The 27,609-nt window shown below is 43.3% G+C and overlaps 1 protein-coding gene across 2 annotated transcripts in view; it reads left to right on the top strand.

The window, feature by feature from the left end:
• The window catches only part of LOC115203236 (cGMP-inhibited 3',5'-cyclic phosphodiesterase B), an 85,631-nt gene that overhangs the window by 38,130 nt on the left and 19,892 nt on the right, over positions 1-27,609 (top strand). For both annotated transcript variants that reach the window (XM_029767749.1, XM_029767748.1), the window contains exons 2-3: positions 24,862-24,912; positions 27,040-27,288. In XM_029767749.1, the coding sequence (XP_029623609.1) occupies positions 24,862-24,912; positions 27,040-27,288 (300 nt within the window). The remainder of the gene's footprint in view (positions 1-24,861; positions 24,913-27,039; positions 27,289-27,609) is intronic.

The following is a 27,609-nucleotide window of genomic DNA, read 5'->3' as shown; positions in this document are numbered from 1 at the left end:
GGCTTCTGGTAGGGATATTTACACTACCGTTCAAAAGTTTGGGGTCAGTTAGAAATGTCCTTGTTTTTGAAAGAAAAGCTATTTTTTTTGTCCATTGAAAATAACATTAAATAGATCAGAAATACAGTGTAGACATTGTTCATGTTGTAAATGACTATTGTAGCTGGAAACGGCAGATTTTTAATGGAATATCTGCATAGGCGTACATTATCATCACTCCTGTGTTCCAATAGCACGTTGTGTTAGCTAATCCAAGTTTATCATTTTAAAAGGCTAATTGATCATTAGAAAACCCTTTTGCAATTATGTTAGCACAGCTGAAAACTGTTGTCCTGATTAAAGAAGCAATAAAACTGGCCTTCTTTAGACGAGTTGAGTATCTGGAGATTCAGCATTTGTGGGTTCGATTACAGGCTCAAAATGGCCAGAAACAAAGAACTTTCTTCTGAAATGCGTCAGTCTATTCTTGTTCTGAGAAATGAAGGCTATTCCTTGCAAGAGATTGCCAAGAAACTGATGATCTCGTACAACGCTGTGTACTACTCCCTTCACAGAACTGCACATACTGGCCCTAACCAGAATAGAAAGAGGAGTGGGAGGCCCTGGTGCACCACTGGTGCACCACTGAGCAAGAGGACAAGTACATTAGAGTGTCTAGTTTGAGCAACAGAAGCCTCACAAGTCCTCAACTAGCAGCTTCATTAAATAGGACCCGCAAAACACGAGTCTCAACCTCAACAGTGAAGATGCGACTCCGGGATGCTGGCCTTCTAGGCAGAGTGGCAAAGAAAAAGCCATATCTCAGACTGGCCAGTAAAAATAAAAGATTAAGATGGGCAAAAGAACACACACTGGACAGAGGAACTAACTAATTAAGTTACCCTGCATTCAAGTCCCCGGCCACTAGGAGAGCTGCCTCTGGAAGAGCATTTTCCTGTTTGCTTATGGACCTATACAGCTCGTTGAGTGCCGTCTTAGTGCCAGCATCGGTTTGTGGTGATAAATAGACAGCTTTGAAAAATATAGTTGAGAACTCTCTTGGTAAATAGTGTGGTCTACAGCTTATAATGAGATACTCTACATCAGGCGAGCAAAACCTTGAGACTTCCGTAATATTAGATTTTGTGCACCAGCTGTTATTTCAAATAGACACAGATCGTCACCCCTTGTCTTACCGGAGGCAGCTGTTCTATCTTGCCGATGGACCAAAAACCCAGCTAGATGTATGTTATCCATGTCGTTCTTCAGCCACGACTCGGCGAAACATAAGATATTACAGTTTTTAATGTCCCATTGGTAGGATATCCTTGATCGGAGAGCATCCATTTTGTTATACAATAATTGTACGTTGGCTAATAGGACTGATGGTAGAGGGGGTTTACTCACTCACCTACGAATTCTCAGAAGGCAGCCCGACCTCTCTGTCTTTTCTTCATGCAAATGACGGGGATTTAGGCCCGTTCCCGAGAAAGCAGTATATCCTTCACATCGGACTCGTTCAAGAAAAAATCTTTGTTTAGTTCGAGGTGAGTAATCGCTGTTCCTCCGGTGCCATTTCAGGAAACAGTCTCAATGCTGAGCATGACCTCAGAGTTAGACTGTCAAAAACTGAGCCCAGAATAGACATGCTTATTGAAAACTTAAACCAGCCACACACCTCTCATTGTGTGTGTGTTTTCTGGTTTACATCCGTGTGATGTGATCAATCAGTTTATTCAAGTTCAGAATAAAAAAGATGTAGTTTAACAGCAACAGCTCCAACCTAAACTTTCTTTCGACAATAATTTCAACAGTAAGATGTATAGTGGGTCTGATCATTTTTCATCTGTACTGTTACTTAGGGTTGCACTATCAAAAAGCCTGTCTTCTGTTATGCATCTTTGTGATGTGATCAATCAGTTTATTCCTGTTCAGAATGAAAATGATGTATTTTAACAGCAACAGTTCCAACCAATACAGATATGTGTTTTTAATGGGAAAAATAAATAGGAATAGAAATTGATATTGTTATTTCATTGTTATTTGTTTTTGACTATATTGTTTTTGTTTTAGGCATAAAGGCAATGAAATGTACCAATATTTACATATAGTTGCATATTTTCCTAAGCTTGGGTCCCAGGAAAACACAGAATTTCTCATTTGGGTCCCAGGCTGAAGAAGTTGAAGAACCCCTGTTCTAGATTGTGATGATCATTTAGGTATGTTTTTAAATGGCCTGTCATGGAAATGTCAAAATACCCTACAAGCTTGGTCTCTGAGTGTGTAAGGGCCACACCAGACTGAAGTCAGCCAGCAGTAGGAGTTTTCTCTTGGTTTGTACAGTAGGCTAGGTTTCTGGATGTAACGTCACCCCTATGAGCTGTGAAGAGTACAAACCTCTAATCCTCTCCCCATCGTTCACAGTGTAATTACAGTATAAATGCCTGCCTGTAGGGAGGGACTGTTTACCACCTGTCCTCTCAAAGTTACAAAACACCAGTAGGCCTAGGCTACATTTTGACTTGGACATGTAGTGAGCTAGGGAGGTTGGAATTTCAGGACAAAAATAGTTAGCGTTGTTCTTTTATAGTTCCTGTATGTAAACACTTAAAAATGCCAAAAGATGTGCTGAAAATATTGTCAGCGAACATGTTCTTCCACACAGTTAGATCACCAAGAGAAAGAGGTAATGTAAACAGAACTTCTGGCCAATGAAGAATCCAGGGTTGATGTTTCTACTGGACTCATGGGATGTTGAAAGGGGAATGGAACAGTCGAGGCACTAAGGAGAGGACCTACAAACTTATTTCACATCCATAAATGATCCGTTCATAAATGTCAGGTGATATATAAAGGCTGCCCGGGCATCTCGTGCGTCACTGGGTCAACATTCTCTTTCATAATCGCTTGTGTTAAAAGTAGATAAACCCGGGATCTTTTTATGAACACGCAGATCAGCAAATGAAAGTAAAGCAAAAAAAGAGTGCTTAAGGACTATTCAAGGTATTTATGCTGCCAGGGCACCCTGCCAATACTCTCCATAGATCATGAATCCCTATTTGCTCTTAAGCCCGCTGGCTGGAGCATTGCTGATGTCCAAGTCGAGGGGATGTTAAGCAAAGATGAAACTTAACGTGCACGAAACACAGCACACTGCCTACATCTTTTTCTAGGATGATGATTTACTGAGCGGTCACCAATAAACTTTGGATCAAACTCCTCTCACTGAGATTAAATCCCTTTTACTGGGAATATGCATTGTGTTTTTATATTTTTTTATCTAAGGGATATAAATTGTATTATCAGGCCTATCTTCTCAGAATTGTGGTGTTTTTGTTATTTGCTTGTTCATAACTATATAAATGGAACCTCCACATTTTGCCCGGGGTTCTGTTTTGGATATTTCATGAAATTGAAAACACATTTTTCCTTGTTGTGTTTTTCTAATTCTTCCATATCATCGCTCATTGATTGGCAACTGAAATCAATCAGCCTATAATACATTATATGTGAATCAAAATATAAACTCACATGTCAGAAAACAAAGCTGTTTGTAGATTGAAATTATTTTCCCTTTTAAACAATGCTAAAGGAATGCTTTTATTGAAAAAAAGAGAATTGGTTCTGATCATGTAGCTAATCTATTACGATATCGGCCTATAAAATCCTAAATTGATTAGTGATTTTCTAGTAGAATCCTATAGGATTCAGATATCATTAATTATAGGCTGATTTGATTTCAGCATTTGTTGATAAAATCTGAAAATACTCTAGATAAGAATATTCCAGGAAAATGTGGGGTAGGTGCAACGTAAGACAAAAAAAAGACAAGGGTTTGAGTCAGAGGAATAACTGGTGTGTCCAAGTGGCCACGCATCTCTCCAAAGTGTGTGCACACTTCCTAAGTCATTTCAATTAACTTTTATGACCCAAAGAAGTGTCTTCACCTGTAAAGAGTATTTTTGTATTTTCTTTAGCTCCCCTAGCTATTGTCCAATTAGCAGGAGGGATGGGGGTGCTCAAGTTCAGAACGGCTGTCAGTCAAAACCCAAACAGAGCTGTGACGCAGAGACACAGAACTGACGTAATTTATAGGATGTTACTGTGAAGCTACTGCGTTCCAATTTAGGTGCTTCTCAGTGCCCAAATCTGACATTTTCAACCCGTATATGGTTACGAGTGTAAAGGGCTACAGTGAAGACCTGGATGCCAGCAGTGTGTTAGTGGTGCGTTTGGGCAGAGCTGTGGCCTTTGCTTTGGCTTGGTGTGTAAAGGGAATAGCCTATATCTCACTCCTGTCCTGTGTGTGATGGCTGGACACTGCCAGTCACACAACCCCTAGAGCTCCTCGGCTTTCCAGGAAAGTCCCATCTGGAATGATCACCTAGTCTCCTGTAAATCGTTTTGTTGTTGTAAAAGGTGGATGTTCCAGGGGAGCTTATCTGACAGATATTCCATCAGGCATTTTATATCCAAAAATATATCAGAAAACATGACAAACTTTCTCTGAAAAGCATGAACTTTCTCTGAAACGGACCATTTCAAACCATAGTTTTAGATCCACAATTCTCAGATTTGCCTTTTAATCAACTTTGGGAACAAAGTGGTCCAATCCGGTGTTCTTTGTCTAAGCTGAGCTGTGGTGGCTGTACGTCTATAGAGTTATGGTAGTGAGCACAGCAGAACTGTAATGGGCCATTTGAGACTGAAACATGCCATTGTGGGAAAAAGTTCATCATTGACGTAATATGGTTGACCTTACTCAGACTGGGCATTTTTGTTGTTCCTGCAAAACACGTGTTTGTCATTATGCAAGCTCTGCTCTGTCTGGCCAGGAGCCAAACCTCAACTATGAGAAGCAGGGCTGACAGTTGAGCTGAGATTTTCTCCCCTAAGTAAGCTCCACATTACTGTTTCAACATAATACCCCGTCAGTCACCTCATCAACTCCTTTTAGCCTAAATACTGGAAGGAGGTCTTGTCTTACACACGTACATTCATATCATCTGAAGTATATTTATTTATCTCTCTCTGCTCTGTAAATTGTTTCACTGTCTTTTTCTGTTATTTTCTAATCCTAAACAAAACAAAACCAGGTTGATGGTCCTTCCCCTGCCCACCCTCCAAAACAACAGCCCTCTAGTTTTATTGTAGTAGAGACATATGAGAGGGCAGAGAGACTGCAGGTAGTAGAGTGAGGTAGACACCTGCTAATAGGAGATGGGAAGTAAAACATCACCAGGAAAAGAAGGCTTCAGAGCTGGGGCTTCACAGCACAACAGAGCAACAGCACAACACTTTCACTTTAGATTTACTGCTTGACTGGATTGAGTTTCTCTCGCCAGGCGCCACAAACACTCGCTGGGCGTCCTGTCCCAGAGCCAGGCCCTGGAGGAGCAGGCCTCTGGTGACCTGTCTGGGCCCTGGCCCTGCTTTCTAGCCTTCTGGCCCATGCCCTGGGGCCACCCCTGTTCCACAGCTGTCAAACTTCTGGATGTACAGGGGCTGGAGTGGTGGCCCGGGCAGGGTCATTCCCTGGGGGAGCTTAATGTGGGAGTCTCTCTCTGTGGTTCATTAATTGCTGTGGTGTAGGGGTTGGGTAGTGGTTTGGAGGGAGAGGGGGTGGTAGTGGTTAGGCTCCAGCGGGGGGGGAGACCTGGCCTTCTACAGGCCTGCGTCATCAGCTCTGTCTGAGCTCCGGGCTGCAGGCAGGTGGCCCCGGGCAGGAGAGACGTAAATCACTGAGCTGCAGCAGCTGGTCACGCTCCTGGACCGGGTACAGACAGGCTTTTCGGTGGCCCAGATGCACACACACACACGACTGACTCCAATCAAAACCATGTTGCTGTGTACAGGTATAATTTGGTGGCATTTGTATTTTTGTCAGGTTTATAATTTTTTTCCCCTAGTTAAAACCCATTGTGAATTGTTTGTAGTTTGCAGTGCTCTTGTTCTCTGTGTTTCTATGCTGTGCCAAGAATGTGGAGAGGAGAGGCAGCTAAGGAGCAAGCTATGCGCAGAGGGTGGGCCGCCTAGACTGGGCGTGTCTGCCATGACCCGCAGACGCCCGCATCCACAACGGGTCCTGTCTGGGTCAACCGAGTCTCGAGACGGGATGCAGAGCCCAGTGTCTCCCTCCCAGTCACTCTCTATGTCCATGTCCGACTCCCTGTCCAAGCTCCATCCCATTCCCTGTTGCAGTCCCAGTCCCCGTTGCGGACCCCATCCCCATCCCCGTCTTCCAGTCCCCATCCCCCATCACAGTGCTGGGATCAGCTCCTGGCTCTGGCTCAGGACACACTTTTCCATCTACTTTTCAGGAGTTCCATGTTGCATGACCGTATTTCTTTCCCTTGGTGGTTTGTCTCTGGTCTGGTCTCTGGTGTTTCCCTGTGAGGGGCCACAGCTGGCCGTCAGATCCACACACAGTGCCAGGAAACAGTGCAGAACCCCCAACCCTCCCCTCCAAAAGTAAAGTTGCCTTATGTAGCCTTGTCTGAGCCAGAACAGCCCATAGGGCAGGAGCATGTCCCCTGTTTCTGTAGCGTGAGACAGCTTGATGTAAAAGGCCTAGACAGGAAGGCAGTCTATTGCAGGGTCAACAGTATGTGTTGCTGGCTGTATTTGGATGCCGTCATTGTGCTGGTGGTGGTGTTTGGTTTGGTGTCCTGGATCTCTCTGTCCTCCATGTCCTGCAGCAGCAGGAGGAGGATTTAGCTGCTAGCTCATCTAGAGATGGTTGAATCCTTGAAACATTTCAAAGTAATAGGGTCCTCAACTAGCTTACAGACATAAGCACACACACACACACACACACACACACACACACACACACACACACACACACACAAACACAACCACCTATTGCCCTCAACTCTATTCATTTTGGGTTGATGAAATGGACAGTGCATTGTTCAATTTGAGTATAATCTGATGAAATGGAATTTGCTGGCAGATTTGCCTAAGAATTAGGACTCATTCATGGTAAGTTTGAGCGATCCTGTGACATACAGACATAATCACAATGAGACCTTGTGAATAAAGGCTTTTGTTGTCCAGCCAAATAAAGGCATCTCAGCACAACAGTGTATTTGAAGGAAATAAACAACTGTTTATTTTTGGCTGAATTATCTACCGTGGGCTATATACTCATACCCCTCAACAATTGAATGGTTTCTTTAGACATATTTCACATTGTAAAAATCCAGGTTAATATGATAATATCTCCATAGCTGGTCTTGTAGTCAGTGTGTGTGAGAGAGATGGGGGGCTGCCTGCTGGGTCTTGGTCTGGGGTATCGCAGATCAACACCTGAGAGGAGAAGTGGTAGACGGGTGTGAAAAGTCAAAGATGACGCTGTCCTCCAACCCCATTCCCCACTCCAAGAATGTTCCATGGTCCTGCCAGGTCGCCCTGGCGACACGGCTGAGGCTGAGACCCCCGGCTGGTCCCCTGCGCCCTCCTCACTACACCAGTCAGTCCCCCTGCCAAGACTTTGGATTACAATCCAGGCCATCCGTACCATGGGTGTAGAATAGAGCAGCAGAGACTGCAGGCAGGCTACAGTGATCTACAGTGAGGGAAAAAAGAATTTGATCCCCTGCTGGTTTTGTACGTTTGCCCACTTACAAAGAAATGATCAGTCTATAATTTTAATAGTAGGTTTATTTGAACAGTGAGAGAGAGAATAACAACAACAAAAAATCCTGAAAAACGCATGTCTCAAATTTTATAAAATGATTTGCATTTTAGTGAGGGAAATATGTATTTGACCCCTCTGCAAAACATGACTTAGTACTTGGTGGCAAAACCCTTGTTGGCAATCACAGAGGTCAGATATTTCTTGTAGTTGGCCACCAGGTTTGCACACATCTCAGGAGGGATTTTGTCCCACTCCTCTTTGCAGTCTCATCTGACCACAACACTTTCACCAGTTGTCCTCTAAGTCATTCAGATATTCATTGGCAAACTTCAGATGGGCATGTATATGTATTCTTGAGCAGGGGGACCTTGCGGGCGCTGCAAGATTTCAGTCCTTCACGGCGTAGTGTGTTACCAATTGTTTTCTTGGTGACTATGGTCCCAGCTGCCTTGATCATTGACAAGATCCTCCCGTGTAGTTCTGGGCTGATTCCTCACCATTCTCATGATCATTGCAACTCCACGAGGTGAGATCTTGCATGGAGCCCCAGGCTGAGGGATATTGACAGTTCTTTTGTGTTTCTTCCATTTGCGAATAATCGCACCAAATGTTGTCACCTGCTCACCAAGCTGCTTGGCGACGGTCTTGTAGCCCATTCCAGCCTTGTGTAGGTCTACAATCTTGTCCCTGACATCCTTGGAGAGCTCTTTGGTCTTGGCCATGGTGGAGAGTTTGGAATCTGATTGATTGATTGCTTCTGTGGACAGTGTCTTTTTTACAGGTAACAAGCTGAGGTTAGGAGCACTCCCTTTAAGAGTGTGCTCCTTATCTCAGCACGCTACCTGTATAAAAGACACCTGGGAGCCAGAAATCTTTCTGATTGAGAGGGGGTCAAATACTTATTTCACTCATTAAAATGCAAATCAATTTATAACATTTTTGACATGCGTTTTTCTGGATATTTTTGTTGTTATTCTGTCTCTCACTGTTCAAATAAACCTACCATTAAAATTATAGACTGATCCTTTCTTTGTCAGTGGGCAAACGTACAAAATCAGCAGGGGATCAAATACTTTTTCCCCCCACTGTACTTAGCTAAGGACAGCTCTTTTCACAGCGATGCAGACTAAAGTGTAGAACCACCCTATGGATATATTTGTTCTTGTGTCTCCTTCTGCCATTTTGGCTACTCAGTGTCTCTTTTATCTTTGTTGTGTGTGTGCTCTCTGTAGATGTGTATTTCTGTGGGTAATGGGCATATTTCTTCCCAGATGTGACTGTCTGGGACTCTAAGAGCCCTGTCCTCATTATCTGTGTGTGTGTCTAAAGAGGGCTGCTGACGCGCTGTGTGTCGCTAGCGGCTGACGTCAGCACTGACCTGCTCATCTCCATACAAATCCCCAGCTGCCTGTGTCCCCCTTCTCTCAGTCCCCCTCGCACTCATTACCCTGCTTTTATGATTTCTACCCTGTCTGATCTGATCTCACACTCAGTGCTAGTGGAAGGGAAATATAACAAACGGGTCAGTGTAAGACTGGTTTGGACTGATTAGCAGCTCAAATCACTGCTGTGTTTTAGGAGAATATTCAGGACTAAGTTATGATAAAGATTAACCCAGTAAGCAAAATTACGTCTTTTAGACATCTTTTCCAGACGTTGACATCAGGTGCATTTTAGGTGCTGAATGAAAGATGAAAATACTTATTTTCTGGACTTTAAAAAAATCATATTTTCGGCCTCCTGGGTGGCGCAGCAGTCTAAGTGCTTGAGGCGTCACTACAGATCCGGATTCGATCCCGGCCTTTGTTGCAGCCGGCTGAGACCGGAAGACCATGAGGCGGCACACAATTGGCCCAGCGTCGTCCGGGTTCGGGGAGGGTTTGGCCGGCCGGGATGTCCTTATCCCATCGCGCTCAAGCAACTCCTGTGGCGGGCCGGGCGCATGCACGCTGACACGGTCGCCAGGTGTACGGTGTTTCCTCCGACACATTGGCGCGGCTGGCTTCCGGGTTAAGCGAGCAGTGTGTCAAGAAGCAGTGTGGCTTGGCAGGTCGTGTTTCGGAGGACGCATGGCTCTCAACCTTCGCCTCTCCCAACTCCGTACGGTAGTTGCAGCGATGGGACAACACTGTAACTACCAATTGGATATCACGAAAAAGGGCTGAAAACAAAAAATGTTACGGATTTTCCGGACATTGAAAATACATCATTTACAGACATTGAAAATACGTCTTTCAGTCATTGATTCTATGGACAAATGTTAATTGCACATACATTCTCAATGAAGTAAACATATCACAATAATCATTCTTCAAGCCTCTTGTCATGACGTTGGATTGATTAATGTGATGATTGCTGTTCATCGAATGATTAACTGTTTATAATTACGTGATTAAAGGAATCAGGTAATTATTAACTCAGTAACCTGGGGCACCATGGGAAATTTGGTTTTATTGAGTTTATATTTCCCAAATTGTCATATTGTCCCAAAGTCCATTTATTGCATGTTACTGTTCTGAGGTAGGTTCTCCATAGGCCCATCATACTTTCCATTCCTCCACAGTGAGAGGACAAAGAGATTTTGTCTGCTGCCCTAAGATTTACAATGGGCGTGAGGTGTCATAAAACCCCCCACCTCGATACCTCTCGATCTCTCCCACTCTGGTGGGTGTGAGAGATGTCTCTTGTAGGAATGTGGTCCACGGTAACCTGACCTGAACAGGCCAGTCATGACACTCTTGATATAAGAGCCAACTGACCACTTCAGTGGAGCCAACTGACGATTGTAACAGAATATGTATTATTGCTCCCATCTGTCACATGCACTGATCGTAGCTTTTTCAAAAGCTTTAAAACTGTCAGCAATAATGTTCAAAGTAATCCAGCCTACAGAATAAACCAACAGACCACTTCAACTACAATAACATAAAAAAATATTTGTAGGCTGCAAATTGACCGATAAAATATTTTACTTAAACATAATCATTTCAAACCTTGCTTACATTTGTATACGATCACATGCACTACATGACCAAAACTATGTGAACACATGCTCATCGACCATCTCATTCCAAAATCATGGGCATTAATATGGAGTTGGTTCCCCCTTTGCTGCTATAACAGCCTCCGCTCTTCTGGGAAGGCTTTCCACTAGATGTTAGAACATTGCTGCAGGGACTTGCTTCCATTCAGCCACAAGACCATTAGTGAGGTCGGGCACTGATGTTGGGCGATTAGGCCTGGCTTGCAGTCGGCTTTCCAATTCATCCCAAAGGTGTTTGATGGGGTTGAGATCAGGCTCTGTGCAGGCCAGTCAAGTTCTTCCACACCGATCTCAACAAGCCATTTCTGTATGGACATCGCTTTGTGCACGGGGGCATTATCATGCTGAAACAGGAAAGGGCCTTCCCCAAACTGTTGCCACAAAGTTGGAAGCACAGAATCGTCTAGAATGTCATTGTATGCTGTAGCGTTAAATGTCACTTTACTGGAACTAAGGGGCAAAGCTCGAACCATGAAAAACAGCCCCAGACCATAATTCCTTCTCCACCAAACTTTACAGTTGGCTCTATGCATTGGGGCAGGTAGCATTCGCCTGGCATCCACCAAACCCAGATTTGTCCGTTGGACTGCCAGATGGTGAAGCGTGATTCATCACTCCAGAGAATGCGTTTCCACTGCTCCAGAGTCCAATGGCGGCGAGCTTTACACCACTCCACCTGACACTCAGCATTGTGCATGGTGATCTTAGGCTTGTGTGCGGCTGCTCGGCCATGGAAACCCATTTCATGAAGCTGCCGAAGAACAGTTCTTGTGCTGACGTTGCTTCCAGAGGCAGTTTGGAGCTCGGTAGTGTTGCAGCAGAAGACAGATGATTTTAATGCGCTACACGCTTCAGCACGAAAACTCTGCGTGCAGCCCTATCCAGAAATCTGGCAGTGACTTCTGATTGGAATTGAATTTTCACAGAACCATTTGTTGCAATTTCAATGAGGCTTTCTTGTTCAGATATCAGTAAGTGGACTGGAGGCAGGGCATGAAAGGGATAACGAATCCAGTTGTTTGTGTCATCAGTTTCGGGAAAGTACCTGCGTAATTGCACACCCAGCTCACTCAGGTGCTTTGCTATATCACATTTGACATTGTCCGTAAGTCTCCCTGTCATGGCATTTGCGCCATCAGTACAGATACTAACACATCTTGACCACTAAAGTCCATTTGATGTCACAAAGCTGTCCAGTACCTTAAAAATATCCTCTCATGTTGTCCTGGTTTCCAGTGGTTTGCAGAAGAGGATGTCTTCCTTAATTGACCCCCCATAAACATAACGGACATATACCAGGAGCTGTGCCAGGCCTGCCACATCTGTTGACTCATCCAGCTGTAACGCATATAATTCACTGGCTTGTATGCGAAGCTGTACTTGTTTCAAAACATCTCCTGCCATGTCACTGATGCGTTGTGAAACAGTGTTGTTTGATGAAGGCATTGTCTATAGTTTTTGTTGGCCTTTCCTCACAGCATTGTTCCAGCCATATCTGCGGCAGCAGGAAGAATTAAGTTCTCCACAATAGTATGGGGCTTGCCTGTCCTAGCCACTCAGTAGCTCACCATATAAGACGCTTCTAGCCCCTTCTTATTAATGGTATCTGTTGCTTTTATACAAAAGTCGTCTTCATTCTCGCGCAAAAAACTCCCGTGGCTTATTTTTCAATTTGTCAGGTTTAGTTTCTAAATGTCTGCGCAAGAGTGAAGGTTTCCCACGAGAGAGTAACGGTTAATGTGATTGGATGTTAATTATTTGACAAGGCTACCTGTATTTGACATTGTGTTGTTATTTCACTGAACACTAGATGGTTTAATTTAATTTTTTGCAGTGAACCGAGGCTACTAAGGCGAGAGAAAAAACTCACCCAAAATGTATAGCCCCGTTGGAAAATATAAATGTACTGTTTGAAAATATATATATGTGTGAATCACATTTTTATTTGGTATCCCCCCGACGGCATTGCACGTACATACCCCAGTTTGGGAATACCTGGTCGATGGTGATTGCATTGCTGTGTGCTCGATTTTATACACCTGTCAGCAGCGGGTGTGGCTGAAATAGCTGAATCGACATACTTTTCTACAGTTGAATTCAGAAGTTTACATACACCTTAGCCAAATACATTTAAACTCAGTTTTTCACAATTCCTGACATTTAATCCTAGTAAAACATCCCTGTCTTAGGATCACCACTTTATTTTAAGAATGTGAAATGTCAGAATAATAGTAGAGAATTCTTTATTTCAGCTTTTATTTCTTTCATCACATTCCCAGTGGGTCAGAAGTTTACATATACTCAATTAGTATTTGGTAGCATTGCATTTAAATTGTTTAACTTTGGTCAAACGTTTCGGGTATCCTTCCACAAGCTTCCCACAATACGTTGGGTGAATTTTGGCCCATTCCTCCTGACCGAGCTGGTGTAACTGAGTCAGGTTTGTAGGCCTCCTTGCTCTCACACGCTTTTTCAGTTCTGCCCACAAATTTTCTAAGGGATTGTGGTCAGGGCTTTGTGATGGCCACTCCAATACCTTGACTTTGTTGCAGAGGTGGGACCAAGTCATTGTTTTACAAGTCACAAGAAAGTCTCAAGTCTTAGCACTCAAGTCCCAAGTCAAGTCCCAAGTCAAGGCAGGCAAGTCCGAGTCAAGTCTCAAGTCCTACATTTTGAGTTTTGAGTCCTAAACAAGTCATAATGTACTCTTCACCAAATGTAATACCATTTCATATTTTTAACATGAGTAATAGTTTGTATACTACATTTACGTAAATCATGAATGCTTTAAAAAATATGTATATTTATTACTTTCCAAGTAAACATAATTCCATGGAAATATATGGGTAGCCATGAGAAAGACCCCCCCCCCCCCCCCCCCCCCCCATAGCGATCAACTATCGCTATGGGGCGCAATCAAGCGATGTAGGCTTGTACACAATCGCCCAAACGTAACGCCCAACACACACCCTATCTGTGTGTGGTTACAGTAGGCTAACGTATGTCAATGGTTTTAGGAACAGCAGTAACACCAGGCAGGATTTAGGCTACAAACAGCCTAGCCAGTTGTTGCTCAATCTTGGGTGCAATGATCATGTTCCCGCACTGACTGACTGTGTGGAGGCTCATTGACTTAATGTTACGTTAGCCTACATGCTATACAAGCAAAGTTATATATAGCTGTCGGCTATATTAGCCACGGCTTACCGTTCTTTGTGAAGCTTCAAATGTCGAACCAAGTTGGAAGTTGTTGCACCTCCGTCTAATTTTCTTCTCGTATGTTTTGCAAGTTGCAATACGTTTTCGTTGACTACAGCGTAGTCTTCATATCCGAAAATAATCATTTGGGTTTCATCTTTCCGAGGGCTCCGACTGAATTCACCCACCGACATTCCTCTGCATTGCCACGCGCAACTTTGTCTCAGCTGCCACAATTTGATTGGCGGCTGTCCGATTCAAACTGTAATCCGTTAAATGACGAGTTGATGCGCTGCACACTTTTTTAATAGCATAATTTGTAATAATTGGGCTTGGGGAGGGTATCGTCAGATCGAGTCAAAGGGCTCAAGTCCAAGTTAAGTCACGAGTTATTGGTGTCAAAGTCCAGTTGCAAGTCATCATATTTTCTTACTCGAGTCCAAGTCATGTGACTTGAGTCCACACCTCTACTTTGTTGTCCTTAAGCCATTTTGCCACAAATTTCGAAGTATGCTTGGGGTCATTGTCCATTTGGAAGACCCATTTGCGACCAAGGTTTAACTTCCTGACTGATGTCTTGAGATGTTGCTTCAATACATCCACATAATTTTCCTTCCTCATGATGTCATCTATTTTGTGAAGTGCACCAGTCCCTCCTGCAGCAAAGCACCCCCACAACATGATGCTGCCACCCCTGTGCTTCACGGTTGGGATGGTGTTCTTCGGCTTGCAAGCCTCCCCTTTTTTCCTCCAAACATAACAATGGTCATTATGGCCAAACAGTTCTATTTTTGTTTCATCAGACCAGATTACATTTCTCCAAAAAGTACGATCTTTGTCCCAATGTGCAGTTGCAAACCGTAGTCTGGGCTTTTTTATGGCGGTTTTGGAGCAGTGGCTCCTTCCTTGAGCGGCCATTCAGGTTATGTCGATATAGGATGAGTTTTACTGTGGATATAGATACTTTTGTACCTGTTTCCTCCAGCATCTTCACAAGGTCCTTTGCTGTTGTTCTGGGATTGATTTGAACTTTTCACACCAAAGTACATTCATCTCTAGGAGACAGAACGCATCTCCTTCCTGAGCGGTATGATGGCTGCGTGGTCCCATGGTGTTTATACTTGCGAACTGTTGTTTGTACAGATGAACGTGGTACCTTCAGGTGTTTGGAAATTGCTCACAAGGATGAACCAGACTTGTGGAAGTCTACAAAAATCTTTCTGAGGTCTTGGCTGATTTTTTTTCATTTTCCCATGATGTCAAGCAAAGAGACACTGAGTTTGAAGGTAGGCCTTGAAATACATCCACAGGTACACCTCCAATTGACTCAAATTATGTCAATTAGCCTATCAGAAGCTTCTAAAGCCATGACATCATTTTCTGGAATTTTCCAAGCTGTTTAAAGGCACAGTCAACTTAGTGTATTTAAACTTCTGACCCACTGGAATTGTGATACAGTGAATTATAAATGAAATAATCTGTCTGTAAACAATTGTTGGAAAAATGACTTGTGTCATGCACAAAGTAGATGTCCTAACCGACTTGCCAAAACTATAGTTTGTTCACAAGACATTTGTGGAGTGGTTGAAAAATTAGTTTTAATGACTCCAACCGAAGTGTATGTAAACTTCCGACTTAAACTGTATTTATAGTGTATGCGACCCACCACCTGGATTCGGTTCTATGTAGTAAAATTGTGTTTTTTACATTGGATAGCATAGAGACTCCGAGGTAAAACGTGGTACATCATGCACTGCAGTTGAGGAACAATGGGAAAGTAATTCTGCTTTGAAAGTTGCTAAACTTGTAACACCACTTTTGAGGAAATGGCCATTGAATGTTTTGGTACACCTACTGGAGAGTTCTTCTTTGTCGACACCTGTTCACACCCTCTTAAACCTTAGCCCCACCCATCTCTTTAAAGATTCACATGTGAGGCCATGTGCTAAGCAGAGTGACTAGTTTAGTAAACAACCAAAGATTTCAAGACTAAGTAGTAGCCTACAATAACGAAAAACTCCAGGTAAAAATACTCTATCTAATCCTTGGTCTGTATCCTAATCTGATTTTGGTGCAGGTCATGTTGTTCTTCACATTACCGTCTCTGGTAAACACACACTATATCAAACTAAATCTAAGTTTATTTGTCACATGCACAGGATACAGAAGGTGTAAACAATACAGTGAAATTATTACTTTCATAGTAGCAATATCAAAGACAGAAACTGTCCAGATAAATATATTTTACAAATTATGTTTGTGAATACTTTGGAACATATTTCCAAAATTAAAATAATATTTGAACAGATTTTTTTTTGCTCAGAAAACTTGGGAGCCAAATAAAACCACACAGGCCGCCAGTTGGGGAACTCTGGTCTATGGTGTGGCAAGCAGTCTGCCTGCGGACCGCAGTAGAGTAGTTAGATGTGGGGATGTGGCTGACTGTGGTGGTGTTATTGACCGTTAAGGCCAGGCAGCCATCAGTCATCAAAGGATATGGCTGGTGTTGCAGCAGGACCAGTGTGTGTTATAAGGTGTTGTTTTGGTGTGCTTCCCTCCCTGTTCCCTGGCTGGCTGGCCCTGGTTGGTGGGTGGGCCCGGTTGAGGGCTGTAGCATGTCAGTGTGGAGTTATTCGGCTCCCTGTCATAACCCAGGGCTAGGGGCAGGCAGGTGAGAAACGCACATACTGACACTTTCCCCTCTCCCAGCCACTCACAACACACAGCTCCCTCCTCACAAATACCTCAACCACCTCACGTCACACCAAGAACCAAAACACCTAACAAATTCGGTCTTCTCAATCAATGAACTATTTGAGATTTTGAAAACTTTTTTTTTAAACTTTTTTTATTACACTGAACAAAAATATCCCATGTTTCATGATCTGAATTAAAAGATCCCAGAAATGTTTCATACACAAAATTTGTTTACATCCGTGTTAGTGAACATATCTCCTTTGCCACCTGACAAGTGTGGCATATCAAGAAGTTGATGAAACAGCATGGTCATTACACAGATACACTTTGTGCTGGGGACAATAAAAGGTCACTCTAAAATGTGAAGTTTTGTCCCACAACACAATGCCACAGATGTCTCAAGTTTTGATGGAGCATTCAATTGGCATGCTGACTGCAGGAATGTCCACCAGAGCTGTTTCAAGAGAATTGAATGTTCATTTCTATACCATAAGCCGCCTCGTTTTAGAGAATTTGTCAGTACGTCCAACCAGCCTCACAGCAGCAGACCCACGTGTAAGCACACCAGCCCAGGACCGTCACATCCGGCTTCTTCACCTGCAGGATTGTCTGAGACCAGCCACTTGGATTGGGTTTGCACAACCGAAGAATTTCTGCACAAACCGTCTCAGGGAAGCTCATCTGCATACTCGTCATCCTCACTAGGGGTCTGGACCTGACTCACCTTCGATGGCCACTGGCACGCTGGAGAAGTGTGCTCTTCACGGATGAATCCCCGTTACAACTGTACTGGGCAGATGGTGTCATGTAGCCGATCAGTTTGCTGATGTCAACGTTGTGAGCAGAGTGCCTCGTGGCGGCGGTGGGGTTATGGTATGGGCAGGCATAAATACGGACAACGAACACAATTACATTTTATCAATGGTAATTTGAAAGCAGGACCTGACTGCGATTTGGCGTTGTAAAGTACAGAGATACCATGAAGAGATCCTGAGGCCCATTGTCGTGCCATTCATCTGTTGTCATCACCTCATATATCAGCATGATTATGCACGGCCCCATGTGGCAAGGATCTGTACACAATTCCTGGAAGCTGAAAATGTCCCAGTTCTTCCATGGCCTGCATACTCACCAAACATGTCACTCATTGAGCATGTGTGGGATGCTCTGGATCGACGTGTACGACATTATGTACCAGTTCCCGTCAATATACAGCAACTTTGCACAGACATTGAAGAGGAGTGGGACAACATTCCACAGGCCACAATCAACAGCCTGATCAACTCTATGCGAAGGAGACATGTCACACTGCAGGAGGCAAATGGTGGTCACACCAGATACTGACTGATTTTCTGATCCATGCCCCTACCTTTTGTTTAGGTGTATGTGACCAAGTCATGAAATCCATAGATTAGGGCCTAAGGAATTTATTTAAATTGACTGGTTTCTTCATATTAACTGTAACTCATTAATTCATATCTTTGAAATTCTTGCATGTTTATATTTTTGTTCACCACATTTCACCTGAGCTGTAAACATATGATCAGCCTGGTATATTAGGAATTAGGCCCTATATTGTGACTATATTAGGGCCTATATTGTGACTATACTATATCAGGCCCTAAATTGTGACTATATCAGGCCCTCTATTGTGACTATATCAGGCCCTCTATTGTGACTATATCAGGCCCTATATTGTGACTATATCAGGCCCTATATTGTGACTATATCAGGCCCTATATTGTGACTATATCAGGCCCTATATTGTGACTATATCAGGCCCTATATTGTGACTATATCAGGCCCTACACTGCGTGCACAATTATTAGTCATATTGGATTCCTCGAGATTAATTTTATTGTTGAACAAACACAATGCTCTCAGTCAATCCAAAATGTTATTGAACCTCAAACCTGAATGTTTAACAAAGGAAAAGTTAGTTTTGTCTTTCTCATGGAAATATATAAGTGTGCAGAATTATTAGGCAACTATTAGTGTGCAGAATTATTAGGCAACTAAATTACAAAAATAATTTCTCTCAACTGACTTGTTTATTCTCAATTTTTAGAGTAAGTGTAACATAAGTAACACAAAATGATAATTATATAACATTTTTGGCCTTTCAAAAATATTCAGTGACCAATATAGCCACCCTTATTTTCAATAACTGCCATGAGCCTTCCATCCATGGAGTCTTTCAGTTTCTTGATCTGTTCACGATCAATTTTCGCTGAAGCAGCAACCACAGCCTCCCAAATGCTGTTCAAAAAGGTGTATTGTCTTCCATCACTGTAAATCTCACGTTTGAGAAGGGCCCACAAGTTCTCAATAGGATTTAAGTCAGGTGAGGAAGGGGGCCAGGTCATTATTCAGGCATCTTCGAGGCCCTTGCTGGCTAGCCAAGCAGTGGAGTACTTGGATGCATGTGATGGAGCATTGTCCTGCATAAAAATCATGGCCTTCTAGAATGCTGAGGACTTCTTCCGTACCACTGTTTGACGAAAGAATCTTCCAGAAACTGGCAGTAGGTTTGGGAGTTGAGTTTCAGTCCATCTTCAACCCGAAAAGGTCCAACTACCTCATCCTCAATTATAGCAGCCCATACCAGTACCCCTCATTCACCTTGCTGGCACCTGACTCAGTGGTGCCCTGTGTCCATTACTGATCCAGCCACGGGCCCATCCATTTGGTCCATCAAGAGTCACTTTCATTTCATCTGTCCATAAAACCTTTGAAAAATCTGTCTTCAGGTATTTCTTTGCCCAATCTTGACACTTCAACTTGTGAATCTTATTCAGTGGAGGTCTTGTTTCAGTCTTCTTGACCTTGGCCATGTCTCTGAGCACTTGACACCTTGTACTTCTGAACACTCCAGGTAGGTTGCAGTTCTGGAATACGGTGGCACTGGAGGATAATGGGTTCCTGGTAGTTTGACGTTTAATTCTTCAAGTCTTTTGCAGTTAATTTGTGCCTTTTTCTTCCCCATGCGTTTTTTTGCGCCCCAGTTGATTATTCGCAACAAAACGTTTGAATGTCCGGTGGTCACACCTCAATAGTTTAGCTATTTAAAGGGTGTCACATCCGTCTGAAAGGCATTTAACATTTTTGGCTTTTCAGTGTCAGTTAAATTTCTTTTTTGGCCCATTTTACCTGATGTAATGAGGTTGCCTAATAATTATGCACACCTTGATATAAGGTGTTATTCACTTTCGCCACACCCTCCCTCATTACACAAATCATATCACCTGAAAATGATTCAATCCAATAAGCATTCAAGTTAATATGGTTTGGAGTTTGAAAATGTGAATAGAAACAATGATAAGATCAGAATACTCACTTGCTTAATAATTGTGCACGCAGTGTATATTGTGACTATATCAGGCCCTGTATTGTGACTATATCAGGCCCTGTATTGTGACTATATCAGGCCCTGTATTGTGACTATATCAGGCCCTATATTGTGACTATATCAGGCCCTGTATTGTGACTATATCAGGCCCTGTATTGTGACTATATCAGGCCCTGTATTGTGACTATATCAGGCCCTGTATTGTGACTATATCAGGCCCTGTATTGTGACTTTATCAGGCCCTCTATTGTGACTATTCTAGGCCCTATATTTTGACTATTCTAGGCCCCATATTGTGACTATATTTGGCCCTATATTGTGAATATACTAGGCCCTATATTGTGAATATATTAGGCCTTATATTGTGACTATATCAGGCCCTATATTGTGACTATATTAGGCCCTGTATTGTGACTATATCAGGCCCTATATTTTGACTGTATCAGGCCCTATATTGTAACTATATTGTGACTATTGTGACTTTATCAGGCCTCCATCAGGCCTCAATTGTGACCCTCTCATACAGATAACAATGTTCCAGTATGTTTACCTCCATTTGAATTTACAAGTAGAGTTGTGTTAAAATAGGAGAGGATGTAGCACAGCTTGATTTACAATCCTCCATTTTTGCATTGGAACTGTTGAACACAGTATTGTACCATGTTACATAAACGTATGTGTTTGTATGTGTAGCCTATTTGGATGTGTTCATCCTCATGACAATCCTTTTTCTTGTTAAGAATAACACATGATGCTCTCTTTTGACCTAAAAACAGGTGAATCTGTAATTAGGCAGGTGTGTGTGTGTGTGTGTGTGTGCGCATAATGTTACACACACAGTGGCTAGCTAACAGGCCTGTGTATTGTGGCCATTGAACTCTGCTGTTGACCCACATTCCCCTGTCTCTGGAACTGTAACATTCACTGTCAAATTATGTGTGAACAGAGCTTGGCATTTTTCGTATGAGACTACATGTTGAGCTGAAGAGGAACATAGAGTGTACAGAGAGATATGAACAGGCCATGTGTGTGTGCGCTCACAGAGGTGTGAACAAAGCGTCAGAGGGACACACGTGTCTGAGGAACACACTCCCTAGCTCCAGTCTGACAGCCAGGCCAGCAGCACGTCTCGACTGCGTCATCCACTACACTCCATGGCAGCCTCTCTCGCTCCCTCTGTCACTCCCTCTCTCATTTCTCCCTCCGACCCATCTCTCTCTCTCCTCCGCCCGCTCTCTCTGTAAACAAGCAGCCGTCCGATAGATCTATCCTCCGGCCCTCTCCCGCCATCCCGTCGCCATGGCGTTTGAAGCATTGTTTGCTGGCCTCTGAGTTGCCATGGCAGTGCTTATTTGCTGTACTAAATGTTTGGCTGCGTTGTACAGATTCTGATGACAAACACGGAGCGTCCCGGTCTGATCAATGAAACTGTCTCTGATTGGAGAGGAAGGAACGAGGCCTCTCATAGAAGTGCAGCACAGACACATTTGTCATCCAATCTAACCTATTTAATGGCCTCGTATTCTTTGTGTCTGGTGTCTTTTGATGCAGATAAAATATGTTTTGGGATGACATTCCCCTGACATAAATGCTTTGGTTTCTGTGTTCATTCAGAGGATCTCTGGTCGCAATTCTTGGTCTCTGATACTCAATTATTATTTAGAACAACACTGGTATCACTCACACTCCGAGGGTGCATCACTCCTCACTACACCTGCTCTCACACTCTGTAGCAGTCTACTACTGAACACACAACCTAGACTAAGGGTCTTGTGCAATCACAAAGATATCCTTATTTACTCCGTTAGTTAAAGCTAAGAAACAAATGTCTTTGAGGATTACATGTTGGATTAGTGTGATTCATGTCAACGTTTACAATTATGTGAAACAAAGAGCACTGGATAATAAATTCTTACATTGCAGAAAGGATGTTGTTTTCATAGCCCTGCATTACGTTCCAGTGAACTAACACTTAATAAGCATCAACGATTTACAGTGTAATTATAAGATTTATTTTACTAGGCACGTCAGTTAAGAACAAATTCTTATTTTCAATGACAGCCTAGGAACAGGGGCAGAACGACAGATTTGTACCATGTCAGCCCGGGGATTTGAACTTGCAACTTTTCGGTTACTAGTCCAACGCTCTAACCACTGCCCCAGATATGCTGTCCTCTCAGACAGTTGAGTTTAGTGCATACTGGTCTACTTCAATCTTACATAATGACTAGGCTTATACTGCCTGGGATTGGGCTTTGTGTCTATTTAGATGTGAATTGTTGTGTGTTTTTGTGTTTTAAGTCTGAGAGGTGGTCTGTGACTAAAGACTAGAGAGAGCAAAGGCCTGAGGAACACACTCCCTAGCTGTGTGTCCATCCATCCACATGCCTCTAGCACACCCCCTTGTGGCCAGTAGAAAGACTACATGCTCTCTGAGTCTTGAGGGAATGAGTGTTTGCTCTCTGGGTTTAACATGGCGACTAACCTGTGTGTTCCTTCCTCCCTGAGAGGACATGTATAGACCTAATGATCACCCAGTATGATGGCAAACTGCTCCTAAGACACACTTACTTCAGGACAGACGGTTCTGCTCTGTCTAGACTATAGATCATTCACAGATACTGTTGGGTGTTTGTTACTGTTATTTTATTCTTCCCAGAAGTGGTAGTTAAACAATTTAAACTAATTTATATGAAATATCCTACTTAAAATGTTTTATTGGAGTGAAAATACTGTCCAAAATGAGGCCAAACTAGTGAATTAAATACTATCAACAAATGGCAAAAATGGTATCGTTCTAGAGGTTGTACTGTAGATCTAGGCCTATCTAAACCAATTCACATCAATTCAACACCTACTGTAGATCTAGTTGTTGCAGTGTGTAGTAAGTAAACCTACGACCCAGTATGTGACAACGGAAGTTTAACACTCGTGGCATAGTAGCAGTTTGTCTGTGTGAGACTGAGCTCCTGTTTGGTGACTTTTCTCTGACAGATCATGTGGAAATGCTGGTCATTGACGTAATGGGGGCTAGATAAGATCTGAGAGTACCATTGTTTACGTTTCATTGTGGTCGGCTGGTTACGGTGGTTTGCTTTTTGTATTTTTCCTTTCTACAAAAGGCATAAGTTAGACACAATAGCTGTCTCTGTGTGTGTAGGCCTAAATAACACTACAGCAGTTGAAAGTCCACAGTTTGGTAATTCGTCTATATAAGCTGTTTGACCTGATTCTATCATACCCTCATGTGTTTACTTTAGGTTAACTACTAGAATAAAGTAACAACACTATCTCATTGACCTATTTAATATGCTATAACAGTTACACTATGTCTAATGTTGTAAAATAGACTGTTTCTCATTGACCTATTTAATATGCTATAACAGTTACACTATGTCTAATGTTGTAAAATAGACTGTTTCTCATTGACCTATTTAATATGCTACAACAGTTACACTATGTCTAATGCTGTAAAATAGACTGTTTCTCATTGACCTATTTAATATGCTACAACAGTTACACTATGTCTAATGCTTTAAAATAGACTGTTTCTCATTGTGGACCTATTGTATTAGAACTGATGCATGTGTTGAAGTACTTCACCTCTTATGATAAAACAACAATAGTTGGTTGTGATTAATGAATACCTGCATGTGCACACACACGTGTGTGTGTGTGTGTGTGTAAAACTCAGCAAAAAAAGAAACGTCCTCTCACTGTCAACTGCGTTTATTTTCAGCAAACTTAACGTGTAAATATTTGTATGAACATAACAACTGAGACATAAACTGAACAAGTTCCACAGACATGTGACTAACAGAAATGGAGTAATGTGTCCCTGAACAAAGGAGGGGGGGTCAAAAGTAAGTCAGTATCTGGTGTGGCCACCAGCTGCATGAAGTACTACAGTGCATCTCCTCATGGACTGCACCAGATTTGCCAGTTCTTGCTGTGAGATGTTACCCCACTCTTCCACCAAGGCACCTGCAAGTTCCCAGACATTTCTGGGGGAAATGGCCCTAGCCCTCCCCCTCCGATCCAACAGGTCCCAGACTTGCTCAATGGGATTGAGATCCGGGCTCTTCGCTGGCCATGACAGAACACTGACATTCTTATCTTGCAGGAAATCACGCACAGAACGAGCAGTATGGCTGGTGGCATTGTCATGGTGGAGGGTCATGTCAGGATGTGTCTACAGGAAGGGTACAACATGAGGGAGGAGGATGCCTGCAATGACAACAAACTCTGTCCGATGATGCTGTGACACACCGCCCCAGACCATGACGGACCCTCCACCTCCAAATTGATCGCGCTCCAGAGTACAGGCCTCGGTGTAAGGCTCATGCCCTCAGTCCAGCCTCTCTCAGCCTATTGCGGACAGTCTAAGCACTGATGGAGGGATTGTGCGTTCCTGGTGTAACTCGGGCAGTTGTTGTTGCCATCCTGTACCTGTCCTGCAGGTGTGATGTTCGGATGTACCGATCCTCTGCAGGTGTTGTTACACGTGGTCTGCCACTGCGAGGACGATCAGCTGTCCGTCCTGTCTCCCTGTAACGCTGTCTTAGGCGTCTCACAGTACGGACATTGCAATTTATTGCCCTGGCCACATCTGCAGTCCTCATGCCTCCTTGCAGAGTGCCTAAGGCACGTTCACGCAGATCCTAAGTTTTCATAACTGACCTTAATTGCCTACCGTCTGTAAGCTGTTAGTGTCGTAACGACTGTTCCACAGGTGCATGTTCATGAGTAGTTTATGGTTCATTGAACAAGCATGGGAAACAGTGTTTAAACCCTTTACAAAGAAGATCTGTGAAGTTATTTAGATTTTTTAAAATTATCTTTGAAAGACATGGTCCTGAAAAAGAGACGTTTCTTTTTTTGCTGAGTTATATATCTGTAACGCACACGTCCTAGCAAGGCCTCCTGACTGATGTGTCTGTTTCTCTTTTTCAGATGATCCTATGGGACTGGGACCTGAAACAGTGGTACAAGCCCCAGTATCAGGTTAGTGTGTTTCTTCTCTCTCTCACTCTCTCTCACTCTCTCTCACTCTCTCTCACTCTCTCTCACACATACAGACAGACATACAGACAGACAGACAGACAGACAGACAGACAGACAGACAGACAGACAGACAGACAGACAGACAGACAGACAGACAGACAGACAGACAGACAGACAGACAGACAGACAGACAGAATATACTCCTCTGGATACTGTATATCACTGTTAGAACACATGTGCAGTTTATCATTCACATTAGGGTTGGGGATCATTTCCTATTTTACTTTCAATCCATCCATGGAATGAATTGGAATAATATGAATACAACTATAGATCATCAACCCTCATAGGGTAACAAGAATCCTCACAAGTGAATTAGATTTCCCAGAGAGGGCATTGAATTGACAAAATGTAAGTAAAAGAGGGTACTGACTGAAAATAGTATAAGTGTAGTAACTGTAATTTAGTCATATTTCAAAGAATTGAGGCTGGAATTAATAAGTTCAACCTTTTAGGAAATCAGATTTATCTCGATACATTTTGGAGAGCCTCCACATAATCTTTCTAATCTGGTATACTGGCCTTGTGTTTCAATTTATTGTCAAATCGCTGACACACGTTTTATGCTAGGTCTACTTTATGCATTGTAAAATGGAAGCATCTGTGTTTTTGTAAGCTTGTGTGTGTGTGTGTGTGTGTGTATTTTGTGCCTTGTGTGTGTGTGTTGTCATCCTGTTGGGGTCAACAGTGTTTTGCAGACACGCTGTACAGGTAGATCAACAGGAAGCTGTGCTCCTCTGACTGACGTCTGCCCCACTCATCACTCATTGTGGCCACAGAGCCGGGCCTTCAAAAGCAGCCTAGTTCTCCAAACCCTCTGGTATTTTACATGGGGTCTATCAGCACAGCAGCAGTCAGTAGGATAGGCAGGGTGAAGAGGGGTAGGGGTGCAGGCAGGATCTCCGTCAGCGTCATGACATACACACAGCCTCCTAGCTGTCGTCACTGGGCCAGGGAAGTGCTAGCGCTGCACTTTCACTCCACACACAGCCACACACACCAGCACCATGCCCTGCCAGCACCATGCCCAGCCAGCACCATGCCCTGCCAGCACCATGCCCAGCCAGCACCATGCCCAGCCAGCACCATGCCCTGCCAGCACCATGCCCAGCCAGCACCACTCCCCTTTATTACTGACATCACTGGTCCAAACAGCCTTTCAATTACCCAGCATCAATGCCATGGGCTCAGCACCGAGCCTGTCTGCCCTTCACACTACCCTCCACTGCTGTAAGAGGAGGAGTGACAAATACAGCCCCATCACAATGAGGCCAGCAGTGTCCTGTTACAGCTATCTGACAGTCTACCTGCGTATGTGTGATACCTGTAGATGTCCTGGGCCCAGATTCACCAAACAGTTTTTACGCAAAAACGTAAGAAGCTTCTTAACAAGAAGAAAAGAAGTTCATATGTGCAGATCCTCAAAAATGTCTTAAGAATGATTTTGTCATGAACTTCTCAGATGTCTTCTTATGAACTTCTTAACTATCTTCAGATGATTGTCGTTAGGCAACCCATCCAGCTAGCTGTCTATCTAGCAATGGCAATCATGTTAGCATATTTTTAATTGGGATTACTGGTCTAAAATATGAACTTGGGTCAAAAACAATTAACACTGAAACTTTCAGATGAAGTTTGTGAGTCAATTGAACATGTTCAATAGCTACCATTAGCATATTCTTTCACTGCCATGTGTTTAAGACAGGGGTTTAGCTATCTGGGAATTCCAAGAAGAAATTAAATGACTTAATTCCATTTTTGCTTAAGTAGATACATAAGAAGTAACATAAGAACATTTCCAATAATCTTTTTGAGGAATAGCAACTTCGCTTAACTTTCTTCATAAGTCCATAGTTAAGGAAACAATGGCAATTAAGAAGGAATTTCTCCTTCAGAAGGTTTTGCTTGGTCATTTAAATCCATTCTGGGTTCATTAGAAACAGTGTAAAGGAATGAGGAAAGGACACCAGGCTCTCTTTAGTACAGTATCTACTGTATGTTTGTGTTGTGCTTGCTGAATGAGGCATCTCTCTGACATGTGTCCCCTTGTCTCCTCCATGTCCCCAGGGAGCGGTAAGCGGTAACGGAGTGGACCTGTCGGTCATCAACGAGGCCAGGAACATGGTGTCTGACCTGCTGATGGACTCGTCCCTGTCGCCACACACCGTCTCGTCCCTGCGCAGCGTCAGCAGCCTCATGGGGACCTTCTCTGGCTCCTGTCGGCCCAGGGTCAACCCCTTCACCCCCTTCCCAGGTTTCTACCCCTGTACCGAGGTGGAGGACCCTGCAGAGAGGGGCGACAGGAAGCCCCTGAAGGTGGGCCTTCCAGCAGCCTTCTGAATGTGATACTAGCAGGTCATAACTAACACACAGACAGCAGCCTGCTGAGACTAGCAGGCCAACACATTATCCACTAACACATTATCCACTAACACATTATCCACTTATACATGGTATCTTATCCTCATAATGAATGTTCCTCTTCTATGTGTTCACCAGTGTTACGTAGACTTAGTTTTGTTGTTTTTAGTTGTACACCTGCTCTACTCTGTGTAACCTGGTGGTGCGCTGAATATAGATCTGCCTTTGACTGTGCTATAGCATCATTGACCATAATGTAATAATGTCTCCCTCCTC

This window comes from Salmo trutta, chromosome 12, assembly GCF_901001165.1.
Source record: "Salmo trutta chromosome 12, fSalTru1.1, whole genome shotgun sequence".
Taxonomy (NCBI): domain Eukaryota; kingdom Metazoa; phylum Chordata; class Actinopteri; order Salmoniformes; family Salmonidae; genus Salmo; species Salmo trutta.
Note: the sequence above shows the minus strand (reverse complement) of the source record. Positions and strands in the feature narration are given on the sequence as shown.